Source organism: Hyaena hyaena, unplaced genomic scaffold, assembly GCF_003009895.1.
Source record: "Hyaena hyaena isolate Hyena2069 unplaced genomic scaffold, ASM300989v1 scaffold_261, whole genome shotgun sequence".
Lineage (NCBI taxonomy): Eukaryota > Metazoa > Chordata > Mammalia > Carnivora > Hyaenidae > Hyaena > Hyaena hyaena.
The window spans coordinates 1,762,829-1,777,877 of NW_024080893.1; the positions used below are offsets into that span (position 1 = coordinate 1,762,829).

At 34.0% G+C, this 15,049-nt stretch overlaps 1 protein-coding gene across 1 annotated transcript in view; it reads left to right on the forward strand.

The window, feature by feature from the left end:
- LOC120240752 (ankyrin repeat and sterile alpha motif domain-containing protein 1B-like) overlaps window positions 1-15,049 on the forward strand; it is a 928,108-nt gene that overhangs the window by 419,683 nt on the left and 493,376 nt on the right. The window contains exon 11 of the mRNA XM_039245581.1: window positions 13,053-13,189. Coding sequence (XP_039101512.1) covers window positions 13,053-13,189 — 137 coding nt within the window. The remainder of the gene's footprint in view (window positions 1-13,052; window positions 13,190-15,049) is intronic.

The window sequence follows — 15,049 nt, forward strand, 5'->3', positions numbered from 1 at the left end:
AATTTAAAAAATCCTGGTTTATTTTTTTCCTTTTTTTTTCTTTTGTGTATAGCTTTATTTAAATGTGAATGAACATTAGATGTATATAGACTTGCATTATATTTATTTTTTAAGTCAAGTATACATTTTTCTGATTATAAAAGTATAACATGATCTGTCAACTCAGCAAGGTTTATTTTAAAGTGAACTTTCCCCCATTTTCCAGTGCTTCAAAAACAATGAGGATAAAATATAAAATGAGAAAATTACAAATTCTAGCTGTGCTGAAGGAAAAAAAAAAAGAAAATATCTCTATCATTAATTGATCAGAGATACACAATAAAAATTAGAACTTAAATGGCAGTCCCAACTGGTGGCTGGGCCCCAAAATGGGCAGGATTCATAGCAAGACTGCATCCTTCAGGGATGTGGGATCTAAAATAGCCCCACTTCAAGTGGGAGCCAGAAATCATGCCTCCTGATAAAAAATGACAGCCAGGCGTATTAAATATCCAGACAATAAAAACAAAGAAGATAGAGGGGCACCTGGGTGGTTCAGTCAGTTGGGTGTCTGACTTCAGCTCAGGTCATGATCTCACAGTTCGTGGGTCTGAGCCCCGCATCGGGCTCTGTGCTGAGAGCTAGCTCAGAGCCTGGAGCCTGCTTCAGATTCTGTATCTCCCTCTCTCTCTAACCCTCCTCTGCTCACGCTGTCTTTCTCTCTCTCAGAAATAAATAAAAACATTAAACAAAAATTTAAAGAAAACAACAGGGAAGATAGAGGTTTATGATCAGAGAGTAAGTAATGAGGGATAGTGGGCTAAAACACTAGACAAAGATACTTAATGATTTTTAATTTTTTTTGTTACAAAATTTTCTAGTAAAATTTTGAGATAAACCAGTAGAAATTAGAAACATAATTTAAATCTTCCAAAACAATAATAGAAAATAAAAGAATAAAGAAATATTTAATAATTAAAGCATCCCTCATCATCAGGGAAATCAAATCTGAGATATCACACTGAGATATCACCTCATGCCGGTCAGAGTGGCTAACATGAACAAATCAGGAGACTATAGATGCTGGTGAGGATGTGGAGAAATGGACACCCTCCTACACTGTTGGTGGGAATGTAAAATGGTGCAGCCCCTCTGGAAAACGATATGGAGGTTCCTCAAAAAATTAACAGTAGAACTCCCCTATGACCTAGCAGTAGCACTGCTAGGAATTTACCCAAGGGATGCAGGAGTGCTGATGCATAGGGCACATGTACCCCAATGTTCATAGCAGTACTCTCAACAATAGCCAAAACATGGAAAGAGCGTAAGTGTCCATCAACTGATGAATGGATCAAAAGATGTGGTATATACAATGGAATACTACATGGCAATGGGAAAGAATGAAATCTGGCCATGTGTAGCAACATGGATGGAACTTAAGGGTGTTATGTGGAGCAAAATAAGTTGGCAGAGAAGGACAGATACCATATGTTTGCACATATAGGTGAATTAGGAGGAACTTACTGGAGGACCATGAGGGAGAAGAAGGGGAAAAATAGTTGGGGAGAGGGAGGGAGGCAAACCATGAGAGACTCTTGAATGCTGAGAATAAACTGAGGGTTGATGGGAGTGAGGGAGAGGGAAAGGGGGATGATGGGCATGGGGAAGGGCACTTGTGGGGATGAGCACTGGGTGTTATATGGAAACCAACTTGACAATAAACTATTTAAAAATAATAATAATTAAAATGTTCTTAAACATGGGGAAAAAAAGAAGCAAAGCCAAGAGTAAGCAATTCAAACCAAAACCACAAAACAGAAAATAATTAATAAAAGACAAAGATGATCATATTGGATTCAGTTATTAAAAATCTTGCTATACTCATTTTCCAGGAATTGAACATAAATAAAAATGACACATTGGGGTTAAGAAACAAAGATCAAGTGAAAACAACCTAAAGATAGCTTTAAAGCAATATTGTCAGTCCAAATATAATTGAAAGTTAAAAACATTAAAAGAGATAAAGTGGGATACTACATAACAATAAAAGAACAAAACACAATATAGTAAGAAGTATAAAGTCACAAAATTTTTCATACATTTTTCACGTAAAACATTGCCTTGAAATATTAAAATCCCAAATGGATAAGTGTTTGAAAACAAACTGAAATCCACAATTTGTGCAGGATTTTAATATACCATATTTCACAGAAATTTCTGATAAATGAAGAAACATAATATAAGAATATTCTTTGTTAGGGGCACCTGAGTAGCTCAGTAGGTTAAGTGCTCAACTTTGGCTCAGGTCATGATCTCATGGTTCATGAGTTTGAGCCTTACGTCAGGCTCTGTACTGACAGCTGGGAGCCTGGAGCCTATTTCGGATTCTGTGTCTACCTCTCTCTGCCCTTCCCTCACTCATGCTCTCTGTCTCTCTCTCTCTGTCTCTCTCTCTCTCTCTCAAAAATAAACATTAAAGGAAATTAAAAAAAAAAAAAAGAATATACTATGTTAGTGGCACCTGGGCGGCTGAGTTGGTTAAGCATCAGAGTCTTGATTTCAGCTCAGGTCATGATCTCAGGGTTGTGGGATCAAGCCCTGCATTGGGCTCTGGGGTAAGATTACCTCTCTCTCTCAATCTCTCTCTCTCTCTCCCTCTCTCTCTCTGCTCCCTTCTCCCCCATCTTTCTCTCTCTCTAGAAAATAAAAATAAATTTAAAAAAGAATATAGTATGTTAAATAACACAACTATCATGATTTAATAGACATATCGAGAACTCTGTACCCATCAATAGAGAATACATATATTCTTTTCACATATACGTAAAGCACTTAGAAAAACTGGCTACCTAATTAGGTCTCAGAGGCATGTTAACATATCAGAAAATCAGGTCCCAATCTCAGATTATAATGTAATGAAATTATGAACTAACAACAAATAATAACAAATCATATTATATTTGAAAAAGTTTTTTCCCCTATATTGGATAGCTTACAAATGATAAGTATATGTGTATCGTACTGAATTAAAACCTATAATATAATGCATAATTTTATAAGGACAATACTGATCATTTCCCCCATTTTTCCTGATCTAATTGTGCTGACTTCTTAACCTACCTTCACTTAGACAATGCTAACAGCTCAGTATATATCCTTTAGCTGTCTTCTTACACATACAAGCATAGAAAAACATGTGTATATATATATATATATATGTTTTCTCCATGTTTTTCTCCATATATATACATATATATGGGTTTTATTTCTTTTTAAATAAAATAAAACCAAAATAGAATCACAGCATACCTATTAGTTTGCAACTTTATTTTTTATTTCATTGTATACAGTCATAAGGATTGTAGTTGTTTGCAAGCAAAGACTGTCCTTTCTGTTTCTGGTAATGATCTGTAGAAACTTGCAAATCCTCCCCAAGTAGTTAAACAGTGCTGGAGAGTCCCCATGTACAAGTTCCAATGCACTAAGGAAGACTGGGATGTTCCTACAATGACCGGGATTTCCCCATTTCCCTCACCTTATCTTCTTTTCCACTTTGCACACATTTTATGACTGAAGCATTTTTTAAAGGAAAAACGGAGAGACTGGAATATGATATGTGACAAATTTCACGATGATGCCAATTATAATTTGCCATGGCAGAGCAAACTGAAAAAAAGTTTCTTGTGTAAAAAATTTTTTTAAAGATAATAAAGTGGACAATAGTAAGAGGTACATTCAGTAAATGCATAGTAAATTTGGTAAGAAGTTTGCTCTCAGAAGTGAAAATAGAATCAATGAAAATTATTTGCTTAAAATTAGAATTAAATGTCCCACAGAACATTTTAAAATACTTTAGCAGGTTCCAAACTTATAATTTAAATTTATGCAATCCCTCTTGACTTTCCTATTAATAATGCTGACTCAGAGAACTTACTTAACTTGGGCAGATATAATTTTGAAGCTAAAACTATGTCAAAGTCAAATCAATTCTTCTAAAAGTGATGAAATAATTTTGTCAATGTGGATGCAAATACTAAAGAAAAAATAATTTTTGGATATTCATTTCAGTTATCTGAAACTATTAAGTATGTTTAGAACAAGTTTGTTTACAGTTGAATCTATGTTTCCAACTGTAATTTTATAAAATCTAAATACAGATCATGTATTTCCAGTGACATACATGGAAATCCAGGTAATGTACTACCTGAATTCACTTGCTGAAAGTGTAAATTACACTTCAGATTATGAAGAGATAGCACATAAAAAGGAATGTAAAATATAATTATTAATAATTGAAAACATAATATATTTGATAAATTGAGATAAATGATAATTATTAAAATTAATTTTATCCATTTTCAGAACTTTTAAAAATGTGGCTACTAGCAAATTTTAAAGTTACATATGTGGCTTACATTATGCTTCTCTTAGACAATGCTAATGTAGAGAAAATAAAATAATTCAATCTTTCCGTGTTGATTTTTTTCCTCATTTAGCATTATTGATCAAAATTAGTTTGTTTGGTTTTATTGCCTGTAGAAAATTTCCTTTCAGCTTTACAATCTCTTATTGGCAATTCCATGCTAGTTTTTGCGATTATTGTCAAATTTGATAAAACTCCTTTGTCATAGCTAAGCTATAAGATTTGGGAGAACTTTCCATGCACTAACTTCTGTACATAACAAGTATTTCTGGTACACTAATATTTCTAGGCCACACTCTTATCACAATATCACTTATATCATAGTAGTGCGGTAAACCTTATAGTCACATACCAGATGAGTTGGCACAGGAGATGGTAGGAGAATTTCTAGAAGCCATTTTAACATCTGGACTATATAACGAAGTGACTTAAACCTTGCAAATATGTCCCACTAAACCCAAACTAAATGTATCCTAAACTCATCTTCTCCTTAGCCAGATTCCAAAATGTCTGCAGCCATTTTAATACTACCAAAAACAAGGAGAAGTATGATAGCAAGGAAATTAGAGTTGGAAGAAATTTGAAGAAATCTTAACTTATTGCAATTAAAACATTTTACTTTTACAAAATTTACAAAAGCATTTCCAGAGACTCTCCCAGTATCTTGGAACAGGCCCATGAAAGTTCAGGATCCTGAAGTTCAAACTTCATTATTTGCCTCTGAGTGTAAAACCTTTTGTTTAACAAAAAGGAGACTCGGAGACTCCTAACATATTTTCCTAAATATTATTTTTCTCATTCAACAGTATTTCAAAGGACTCTCTTCAAGTCAGTTGGTATCCTTATAATTCACTCTTTTAAAGGTTGCATAAAATTTGATGGTATTATGTATCATGATTTATTTCACCTCTATTGATAAGCGTTCACTTCATTTTACATTATTTTTCCACCATTAAAAGAGTAGTAAACATTATTGTACACTTGTCTTATATGGAGGTGCTTATATTTCTATGAGATAAATTCCAGTGTGGATCACATGTAAGGATCATATATCCCACTTTCCCTGAATATTCCCTTTTATGCTTGTTGACCTGGCCTAATTGTTATAAGCGCTCCCTTTCATGATCAAAAGTGTCCCAGTTTGAATAATAATTGTGTGTATACCCTAGTGAAAGGGTATGTATATTTTAACATATTTAATATCATTGGGCACTTTTTATGTGCCATACATTGCTTTAAGCACTTTCTTGTATTATCTCATTTAGTTTCCACAATTATGCTATTATTATTTTTATTTTACAGATAAGGAAACTGAGGCAAAGAGAATTAAGTAACTTACCCAAGTTCACATTGCTAGTAAGTGTGGAGTCATGATTTAACCCCCACAGCCTGGCTCCAGAGTAGGGTGACTAACCAAGGCCCAGGACTGAAGGGGTTCCCAGGATGTAGGACTTCCAGGTTTAAAACTGAGAAAGAACCTAGCAAACCAAGGTAAGTTGGCCGTGCTATCATGAGGCACTGATCTTAATGCTATTGCTTTCCAAAATGGCTGTATCCATTTCTGTTGCCATCAGTAGTTTGAGGGTAGCTTTTTCCTGCACGTCTCTGATATTAAGTTTCTAAGATAACTCCCAATTATCTCACCTACTGATATTTATGCCCTTGTGCAATTCTTACCCCTTGTATGTGGACTGGACCTAGTGACTTGTTTCTAATGAATAGAATAATGAATAGAAAAGAACTCTGGCTTCTATCTTGCTAGTTTTCTCTTGCTCTCTGGCTTACTCATTCTGATGGAAGCTATTGTCCCTTTGTAAGCCTCTGTGGAGAGACTCATATGCCAAGGAACTGAGGGAAGCTTCTAGTCAATAGCCAGTGAGAAACTAAGGCCCTCAGCCCAATAGTTCATGGAAATCCAGTGCTCCCAATAGCCATGTGAATGAAGCCAACTGCTCCCAGTCAAACCTGACACTTCAAATTGCAGCCATCTCTGTTTTTTTTTGGGGGGGGGGGGTGGGGGTAGTTCTTTCCATAAGAACTGATATCCACAATTGATATACTTGATTTTATTACTTTCATTTTATGTTTTTTATTTATTTTAGCTTATTTTTTCTCTTTTATTCTTTTTTCTTATTTTTCTGGTTTCATCAACTTGCTGGTAATTTTTCCCCTTTGTCAGTTAGAATTTTTACCATTTTTTATTATAACAATAGAGATTACCTTCCCTTGTACAATCTCATAATCAAATATAAATTTCACTGGCATCAGACAAGATATCAAATGTTTACCCTGCTAGAACAGTTTACTCCCTCACTGATAGCTGTCTTGCCCCATGCATTAGTTAGGATATAAATTTGACTGCTGTTATACATATCCAAAAGAAATATGGCTTTAACATGATAGAACATTATTGTTCTCTTATATAGGTGTACAAAGCCCAGGGTTGGCATGGTGGCTCCATAGCTCAAGGACCCAGCCTTCAAAATTGTTCTTCTGCTAGCCATAATTTGTTGTTCTCATTGACACCTTACTCTTACTATATCACATCCCAGGCAAGCAAAACCTAAAAGAGTTCATCACCACTAAACCAGCCTTACAAGAAATGTTAAAGGGCCTTCTTTAATCAGAATAGAAAAGGACATAATTAGAAATAAGAAAATGTATAAAAGAAAAAAAATCTTATTGGTCAAGGTCAATCTATATAGCCACTTAAAAATCTAGTGTGAAAATTAAAAGACAAAAATAGTGAAATCAGCTATAGCTACAATAGGTAGTTAAGGGATACACAAAATGAAAGATGTAAAATATGATGTCAAAACATAAAATGTTGGGGGGCAGTGAAAGCAGAAATGTAGTGCTTATAGAATGTGTTTAAATCTAAGCAACTATCAGATTAAAATAGACTACACACACACACACACATGCATACATGCACATGTACAAACACACGCACACATGCTTGTACTTTATAGTAACTACAAACCAAAACCTACAATAGATACACAAAAAATAGAAAAAGAAACCCAAACATAACACTAAGGAAAACCACCAAAGCACAAGGAAAGAGACTAGGAAAAAGAAGAGAGGGACAGAGAACTACAAAACCAATTAGAAAACGATTAACAATTAACAAAATGGCAATAAGTGCATACCTATCAATGAATACTTTAAATATAAATGGACTAAACGCTCTGGTCAAAAGACATAGGGTGACTGAATGGTTAAAAATAAATACCCATCTATATGCTGCCTACAAGAGATGCACTTCAGATCTGAAGGCACACATAGACTGAAAGTGAAGGCATGGAAACAAGAAAGCTGGAGTAGCAATACTCATATCACCAGTCAGATTGGTATTATTTAAAAGACACAAAATAACAAATGTTCCAAGATGTGGGTCAATTATTGCAGCCACTATGGAAAACAGTGCCTTTGGAAGTTCCTCAAAAAATTAAAAATAGAACTGTCATGTAATCCAGCAACTCCACTTTAGGATATTTGTATAAAGAAAATGAGAACACCAACTCGAATGGATATATACACCCCCATATTCATGGTAGCATTATTTACAATAGACAAGATATGGAAGCAGCCCTTTGGTTGTGTGTCTATAGATGAATTGATAAAAGTGTATGGTGACAGTAACTATACTTACTGTGAGGATCATTTAATAATACATAAAAATATCAAATCACTTTGATGTACACTAAAATAATGGGATATTGTATGTCAGTTATACTTCAGTAAAAGAATATGGCAGAGTTTCAGGTTAGGTTTGTCTGACTTCAAAGCTCAGGTGTGTTGTTTATGAGTCCTCCATTTCTTGGTATTTCCTCCATCAATATTTTATTCAAACCGAACTCTTCTTTATTACACAAATGTGCCTAATTCTTTTCCATCTCTCTACCTTTTGCTCATTATACTTCCGACTCTGAAATGCCCTTCCCACTCATTTCTTCATGTATGAATTTTACTAATCTGTCAGAGACCTGTTTAGTCATCATCTTGCCATGACACTTTTCTTGAATTCCCAGCCAGAAGTAATCTCACATCTATTTGTCATCTACATAGCAATTAGCATGGTTTCTGGTGTACTTTAACTGCTCAGTACATGCTAGTGAATGATGTTAAATTCTTTTCTATAACACTGCACATGAATTATTTTGTATTCACAGAATACTCTTCTTCTAAAAGCTTGAGTAAGCTAGAAGATATTTTTCTAAACTTGTTATTTTAGAGAACAAGGACAGTCATAATGCTAATCTAATGTATAGTGAGAGAAACTGACTAAAAGATAACTCTCTTATTTCAATTTGAAACTGCAAGTATATTTAGTAATTTTCTCTAAGCAGTTTTTAAACACCTCATTTCCTTTTCATCAGCAATGTTTTGGAGCTGCAGGTGAAAAATGTAGGTTAACCATGTAAAACTGTCTTGGATACAGGCTGTCATTTTGCAAATTCCACTGGATAATTGTTTTTTTTTAATAAATAATATAATAAAGGATATTTAAAATATACTTCTCATTTGGATTTTCTCCAAAAAAGACCATGGGATTTCAAAAGCTAGCTCACCTTTCTCCATTTAATTAAGGGCATTTTTGATGGTTGCCACTGACAGACATGTTTTGCTTTATCCACTTTATTTCATTTAGTATTTTTAATTTTTTTAACATTTGCTTATTATTGAGAGTCAGAGACAGAGCATGAGTATGGGAAGGGCAGAGAGAGGGGAGACACAGTATCCAAAGCAGACTCCAGGCTCTCAGTTGTCAGCACAGAGACCAATGTGGGGCTCAAACTCACAAACTGCAAGATATTGACCTGAGCTAAAATAGGACTCTTAACCAACGGAGCCACCCAGGTCCCCCTCTTTAGTATTTTTAAAAGCATTGATCTAAGAGCTATGGAGGGTAAAGGGAAATGTAAGTGTCTGCAAAAATATAACCTAGTCTGAAAGAGATAATGAACAATACAAGGTAGTATAAAATCAAATTATCATTGTAATGGTACAGATCATGGATTCAGAAGATGGAGACATTAATAGTCTTTTCTAAATAATTTAGTACTTGATTACCCACTGGTTTGTACTATGTGTTAAATTACTTATAACACACATTAAAAAGCTTTTTTCTTACAGTCTGCATGAAGTACGCCTCAGTTTTTCTGACTTTGACACAAAGAAGGTAGTCAACAAGGCCGGCCCTTGCAGTGAATCATTCCTCAAGGGAATTATCCCTGGAAATAAATTCTGTCTCTAGCAATTTGTGTTAATAGCTAAAAGATATTGGTCTCAAAATTTACCCAAGTATTTACAGTCTTTACTCTAGATATAAAACATTACTTTTTTTTTTTTTGCTTTTCTTTCTGGATTTTCTTTCCTTTTCTATGTTTTATTTTATTCTGATGATATCTGGCTTCATAGGGAAAAACAAAACCCATGCTATGTGCCTGATAACATGCTAATTACTTTTCATATGTATTCTTTCATTTTATCTGCACACATAAACAATAACTTTCTTCTAGACAGCTATTCATCATTTTCATTTTTAAAGTTAAGAAAACTGAAGTGCAGAGAGGTTAAATAAAGTGCCCAACATTGAGCAGGCAATTTGTACACAGACTTCAGTATCTGGTATTAGAATATAAACTTGTATGCTTTTTCGAATTAACATTTGCTAAAAGACAAAGAATTAAATTTAGTGTTGTTTATCTTGTGCTAACAAAAGTTGAGTAACAAATAGCACAGAATTGAAGATGAGATAGATAATGGAACAAAATACCATGAGTGAGATCCAGAGACACAGAAACAGATCCATGAAGGTTTCAGGTTATTAGAATTATCAGGGACAGATTAACAACAACAACAAGAACAAGAACAGTTATTTGCTATTTTCCACTAAATAAAAACAAGCTTGAAATTGTTAGGAAACTGAAAAATGCCAAATGGTGACATTGTATATTTGAAAAAGAACAAAATAGAAATTTTAGAAATGCAAAATATCAGTGAAATTAAGAAAATGGTTTGATAGCAGACTAGATATTGCTGAAGAAAGAGCCAATAGAGGGGAAAATGAGTATAAAAAACTATTTAGAACGCAACACAGAGAGACAACAATGAAGAATACAAAAGAGAGAATAAATAATAGGAATAAAGTCTCTAACATTATTTCACTGGAGTTCAATAAACATTAGCTGTTATTATTACTATGTCACTTCTTAGTTAAATATCTTCAATATTTCTCATCACCTACAGAATTAAATATACACTAGTAAACTAATTAAACTTTCTTTTACTTATTTAAACTAATCTCCAGCTTCTTCCTAACATAAAATAGCTTTATCTATGCTCTTTTTGTCTCCATGCCCTTATGTCTTATGTTCTGTCCCAGCTTTCTTGCCTGAAAACTGAATGAAGCCTTTCACGGTCCTTCTTCCTTCCCAGCCAGTCTGATGATTGTTCCTCCCTTTGTTTTTTCATCAGGTTTCATTTACCTGTTATCAAATCTCAAGTTATATGGCATCATACTTTGTCTACATGTCTGATATCACATTCAATTGTGTACTTCTTAAGGCATGGATTTTTAAACATTTTATCAAACTTAATTTTTCAAAGCAGTTTTAGGTTCACAGAACAATTGAGCACAGGTATTGAGGTTTCTCTTGTACCCTGCTCCCACATGAGCACAGCTTCCCCCACTATGGATATGGATATGGATACTGGTACATTTTTTACAATCAGTGAACCTACATTGACCCATCATTATCATCCAATGTCCGAAGTTTACGCTAGGATTCACTCTTGGGTTTGTACAAATGTATAATGACATGTATCCACCATTATCATATTATACAAAAGAGTTTTACTGCCTTAAAAGTCCTCTGTGCTCTACCTATTCATATTTCCCTAAACTCTACCCTCTGCCTAGAGGTTCTTTTTCATTTAACCTTAGAATATAACATAGGAGCGCCTGGGTGGCTCAGTCAGTTAAGCATCCAACTTCGGAGCAGGTCATAATCTCATGGTTCATGGGTTCAAGCCCCACGTCGGGCACTGTGCTGACAGCTCACTCAGAGCCTGGAGTCTGCTTCAGATTCTATGTCTCCCTCTCTCTCTGACCCTCCCTGCTCACGCTTTCTCTCTCTTTCTCAGAAATAAATAAAAAACATTAAAAAAGAGAATATAACAGAATGCCTGATACATAGTTGCCCCCAAATAAATGTTTTTAGATGTATGGTTGAATGAATGAAAGGGAGGGACAAATTGGAGAGAATCAGGGCTTCTTTTTATTGTCTTGCTGACTGATATTTTGTCTCTGTTTCAATAATTACTATACCAATTATATCCTAGTCAGAAGATGACCCCATATTACTGTCTTTCAGAATTCTGTGTTTCTTGAGACGCTAATTCAAATCTCACTTTATCCATTCAACTTGAGTCAAGAGTAAGCTCTGGGCACTTTTAAGACTTATTTAATAAGTGATCTATTTAATTCAATATATCACACTTATATATTTTTGTTTCATAAGCTTATGTCTAGACTCCCCAGTGAAACTGAATCATGTTTTTATGTAGGTAGAGTTTCCATTCTCTCACTTTTTATGAGCAAGAGGTGTCTTCATAACTTACTACTTTTTTACTTGGGACTGTAGACAATGGTCATGGATTAGAGAAACTTGCTGGTCAGTAAAAACTTATCAGTGTCAGTCTTTGCATCATTTCAGCTGTCTAGAACAGAAAATTTTGGGGAACTAATTGAAAACATAACAAGGAAGTAATTTTTTTTTAGATTTGAGCCTGCAGCAGTTTCCGCACAAAGTTATAGAGGAGTGTCAAATTGATAAAATAATGTCTCCATGCTAGCAGAGTTATTTTAAAACTTTTCCATCCTTTTCCAAGTGTTTTACACATTCTAAAACTGCATCTTTTTTGTTATTTTGTTTTGATAAAAACTTAAGAAAATTTTATGCATGTTGCTGATTTTAAAGTCAACACTTTTTCCTTTGACCCTCATACTGAACATAAGGGAGAAATAATTTAGATTTTTGAAATTTCATTCAATTAGTTTGATTATAGAAGATGGGTGTGATTGTTTTGTGTTAGTCTACATTGTAAAACCATTGTGCACACATGTCAGTTTTTCCTTAATTTTAATTCACTGGGATGCCTCTCTATAGTTTGCGGGATTTCTAAGAAAAGTGCTTTGAGAGAACTTGAATTTGGGTTTTTTGACTCAGGGAGATATGAAACTTTCACTTTAATAAAGACCAATACCCATTTGAAAGATTATGGAGAAAATTTAGCCCAATCATATAAAACAAAAACCCTCATATTTTTTTTAGTTAAGGTAAAGTTTTGCCATTCGTATAGTAATGGCAGTCTTAATAGCTGTGTTGGGTGATCTATCATGAATTGAATACCCTTCCTTTTTGGAATACTGCAGAGTATGATATTTAACATTCCAAAAGAAAGTAAAGCATTCAAGTAAACATTATCTTTAAAATATACTGCCATGCATATTCCTCATTATGATCTTGTAATTGATACCAGTTTTAAGTTGGAATCTCAATTCATGTTCACTAAAGTAATTTCAAGTCTTAAAAAGTAACCTGAGTGATTAGTTTTACGGCAGTTCTATTTTTATTCACAGATAATGCATCTGAGGTAGCAATTACTGCTCCAGGAAGTAGTAACCATAGAAACAGCTCAACAGGCCCAACACCTGACTGCTCACCTCCATCCCCTGACACTGCCCTCAAAAATATTGTAAAAGTTATTCGACCCCAGGTAAGTGCTCAGAATGATATCATCTGCAGTAGTGTATTTTATTTTGGAATCATTGCATGTATACTGCTTATATTACAATGCTTGGACTATTTTGTGATATGCAAGTCAATTTTTAGATTAAAAGAAGGGACTTAGAAGAGGATGTTTCCTAACATTGGAGTTGATGATAGATATTGAAATTCATATTAGCTTTTGGAAAAATGAATCTGTATATCACATGAAAAAACAAGTGAAACTTAGAAAATTTCACACCACTTTTCTCTCACCACATTTTAATAATTATGCTCCAGTTATTAAACTGTTACATGTTTTCAGGGTTTTCTTGTGCCTTTTGTCTTCACTTCTCTGGACATGCTGCATTATTTGTGATCACCTCTCCATCTTTCAACCAAAGTTTTTATTATTATTATTTAGTTAGTTAGTTAGTTTTAAGTAGGATCTATGCCCAACGTGGGGCTTGAACTCATGACCCTGGGTTCAAGAGTTGCATGCTCTACCAACTAAGCCAGCCAGGTGCCCTCCCCACTGCCAGAATTTTCTTCTTAAAAATGACATTTTTATTGTGTTGTTTTCTGACTAGAAGTGCACTGGTGTGTTGTAAGAACTCACAGAATATAGTTATGTTAAAATAGAAAGAAAATTCCACCCCAAAGATGGCTACTGCTAATAGTTCAGTGCTTATTATTTCCAGATGATTTTTGTGCATAAACACACGTAATAAGCTTAACTATTGTTTCCAAACCTAACAACTAAATAGATTTGGACAAATGTTTTGAGGTAAATTTCTGCTTATCCCAATTCTTACTATTTGCTATCTGAAACTCAAGATCTGAACACATTCATAAAACTTAATATCCTTAATTATCTGAATTATCTATCCAGATTTTAACATTTACTCTCCGACTTTAGAAATAAATAAATTTGGATAGCTAAGGATAATTGTATAAGTATTTTTTTCTCTTATAAAAGTTGATTTGTAATATACATTATTCAACAACTTGCCTTCTTTGCTTATATGAATATTTTTGACACCATTCCATATTAATTCATAAAGATCAATCTCATTTTTTAATGTCTGCATAGTATTCTACTTTATAGCTATATCATAATTTATTGAGCATGTTTCTTATTGATGAGCCTTTGCTGGTAACTTAAGTATATGCACTAACATGGAAAAGTGTCCAGATAATACATATATTTTTCTCTTTCCTTCCTACTCTATGACTGTGGGTCCACTTTTAATTTAGAGCACATGGTTTGGCTCTTAATTATAAACTAGATTATAATTATATGTTTAATATAGGCATGTTTATCTCATCTTCCCATACACTGTCAATTGTGAGCTCTTTGAAATGAGGGATTATCCTCACTTGTGTGTCTTCCAAAATACCTATAAAAAGTATTGGGCACACATTTTGGGAGGTCCTCAAAAAGTTATACATAGAGTTACCCTCTGATCCAACAACCACTCTTTTTAAAAACAATTTTTGAATATGATTTAAAAATTCTGTTTTATATCAACTGCATTTTTTTTCTTTTTACCTTTTGACCTCCTTCACCCAAACAATATTTTTAAGTTAAAAAAGTATGTTGGAGTGAGTGGATAGGGGGCTCCTGGGGGCTCAGTTGGTTAATTGTCCAACTATTTTTTTTAATTTATTTATTTTTTAAATTTACATCCAAGTTAGTTAGCATATAATGCAACAATGATTTCAGGAGTAGATTTCTTAGTGCCCATTACCCACTGAGTCCATCCACCATCCCACAACCCCTCCAGCAACCCTGCATTTGTTTTCCATATTCAAGAATCTCCCATATTTTGTCCCCCTCCCTGTTTTTATATTATTTTTGCTTCCCTTT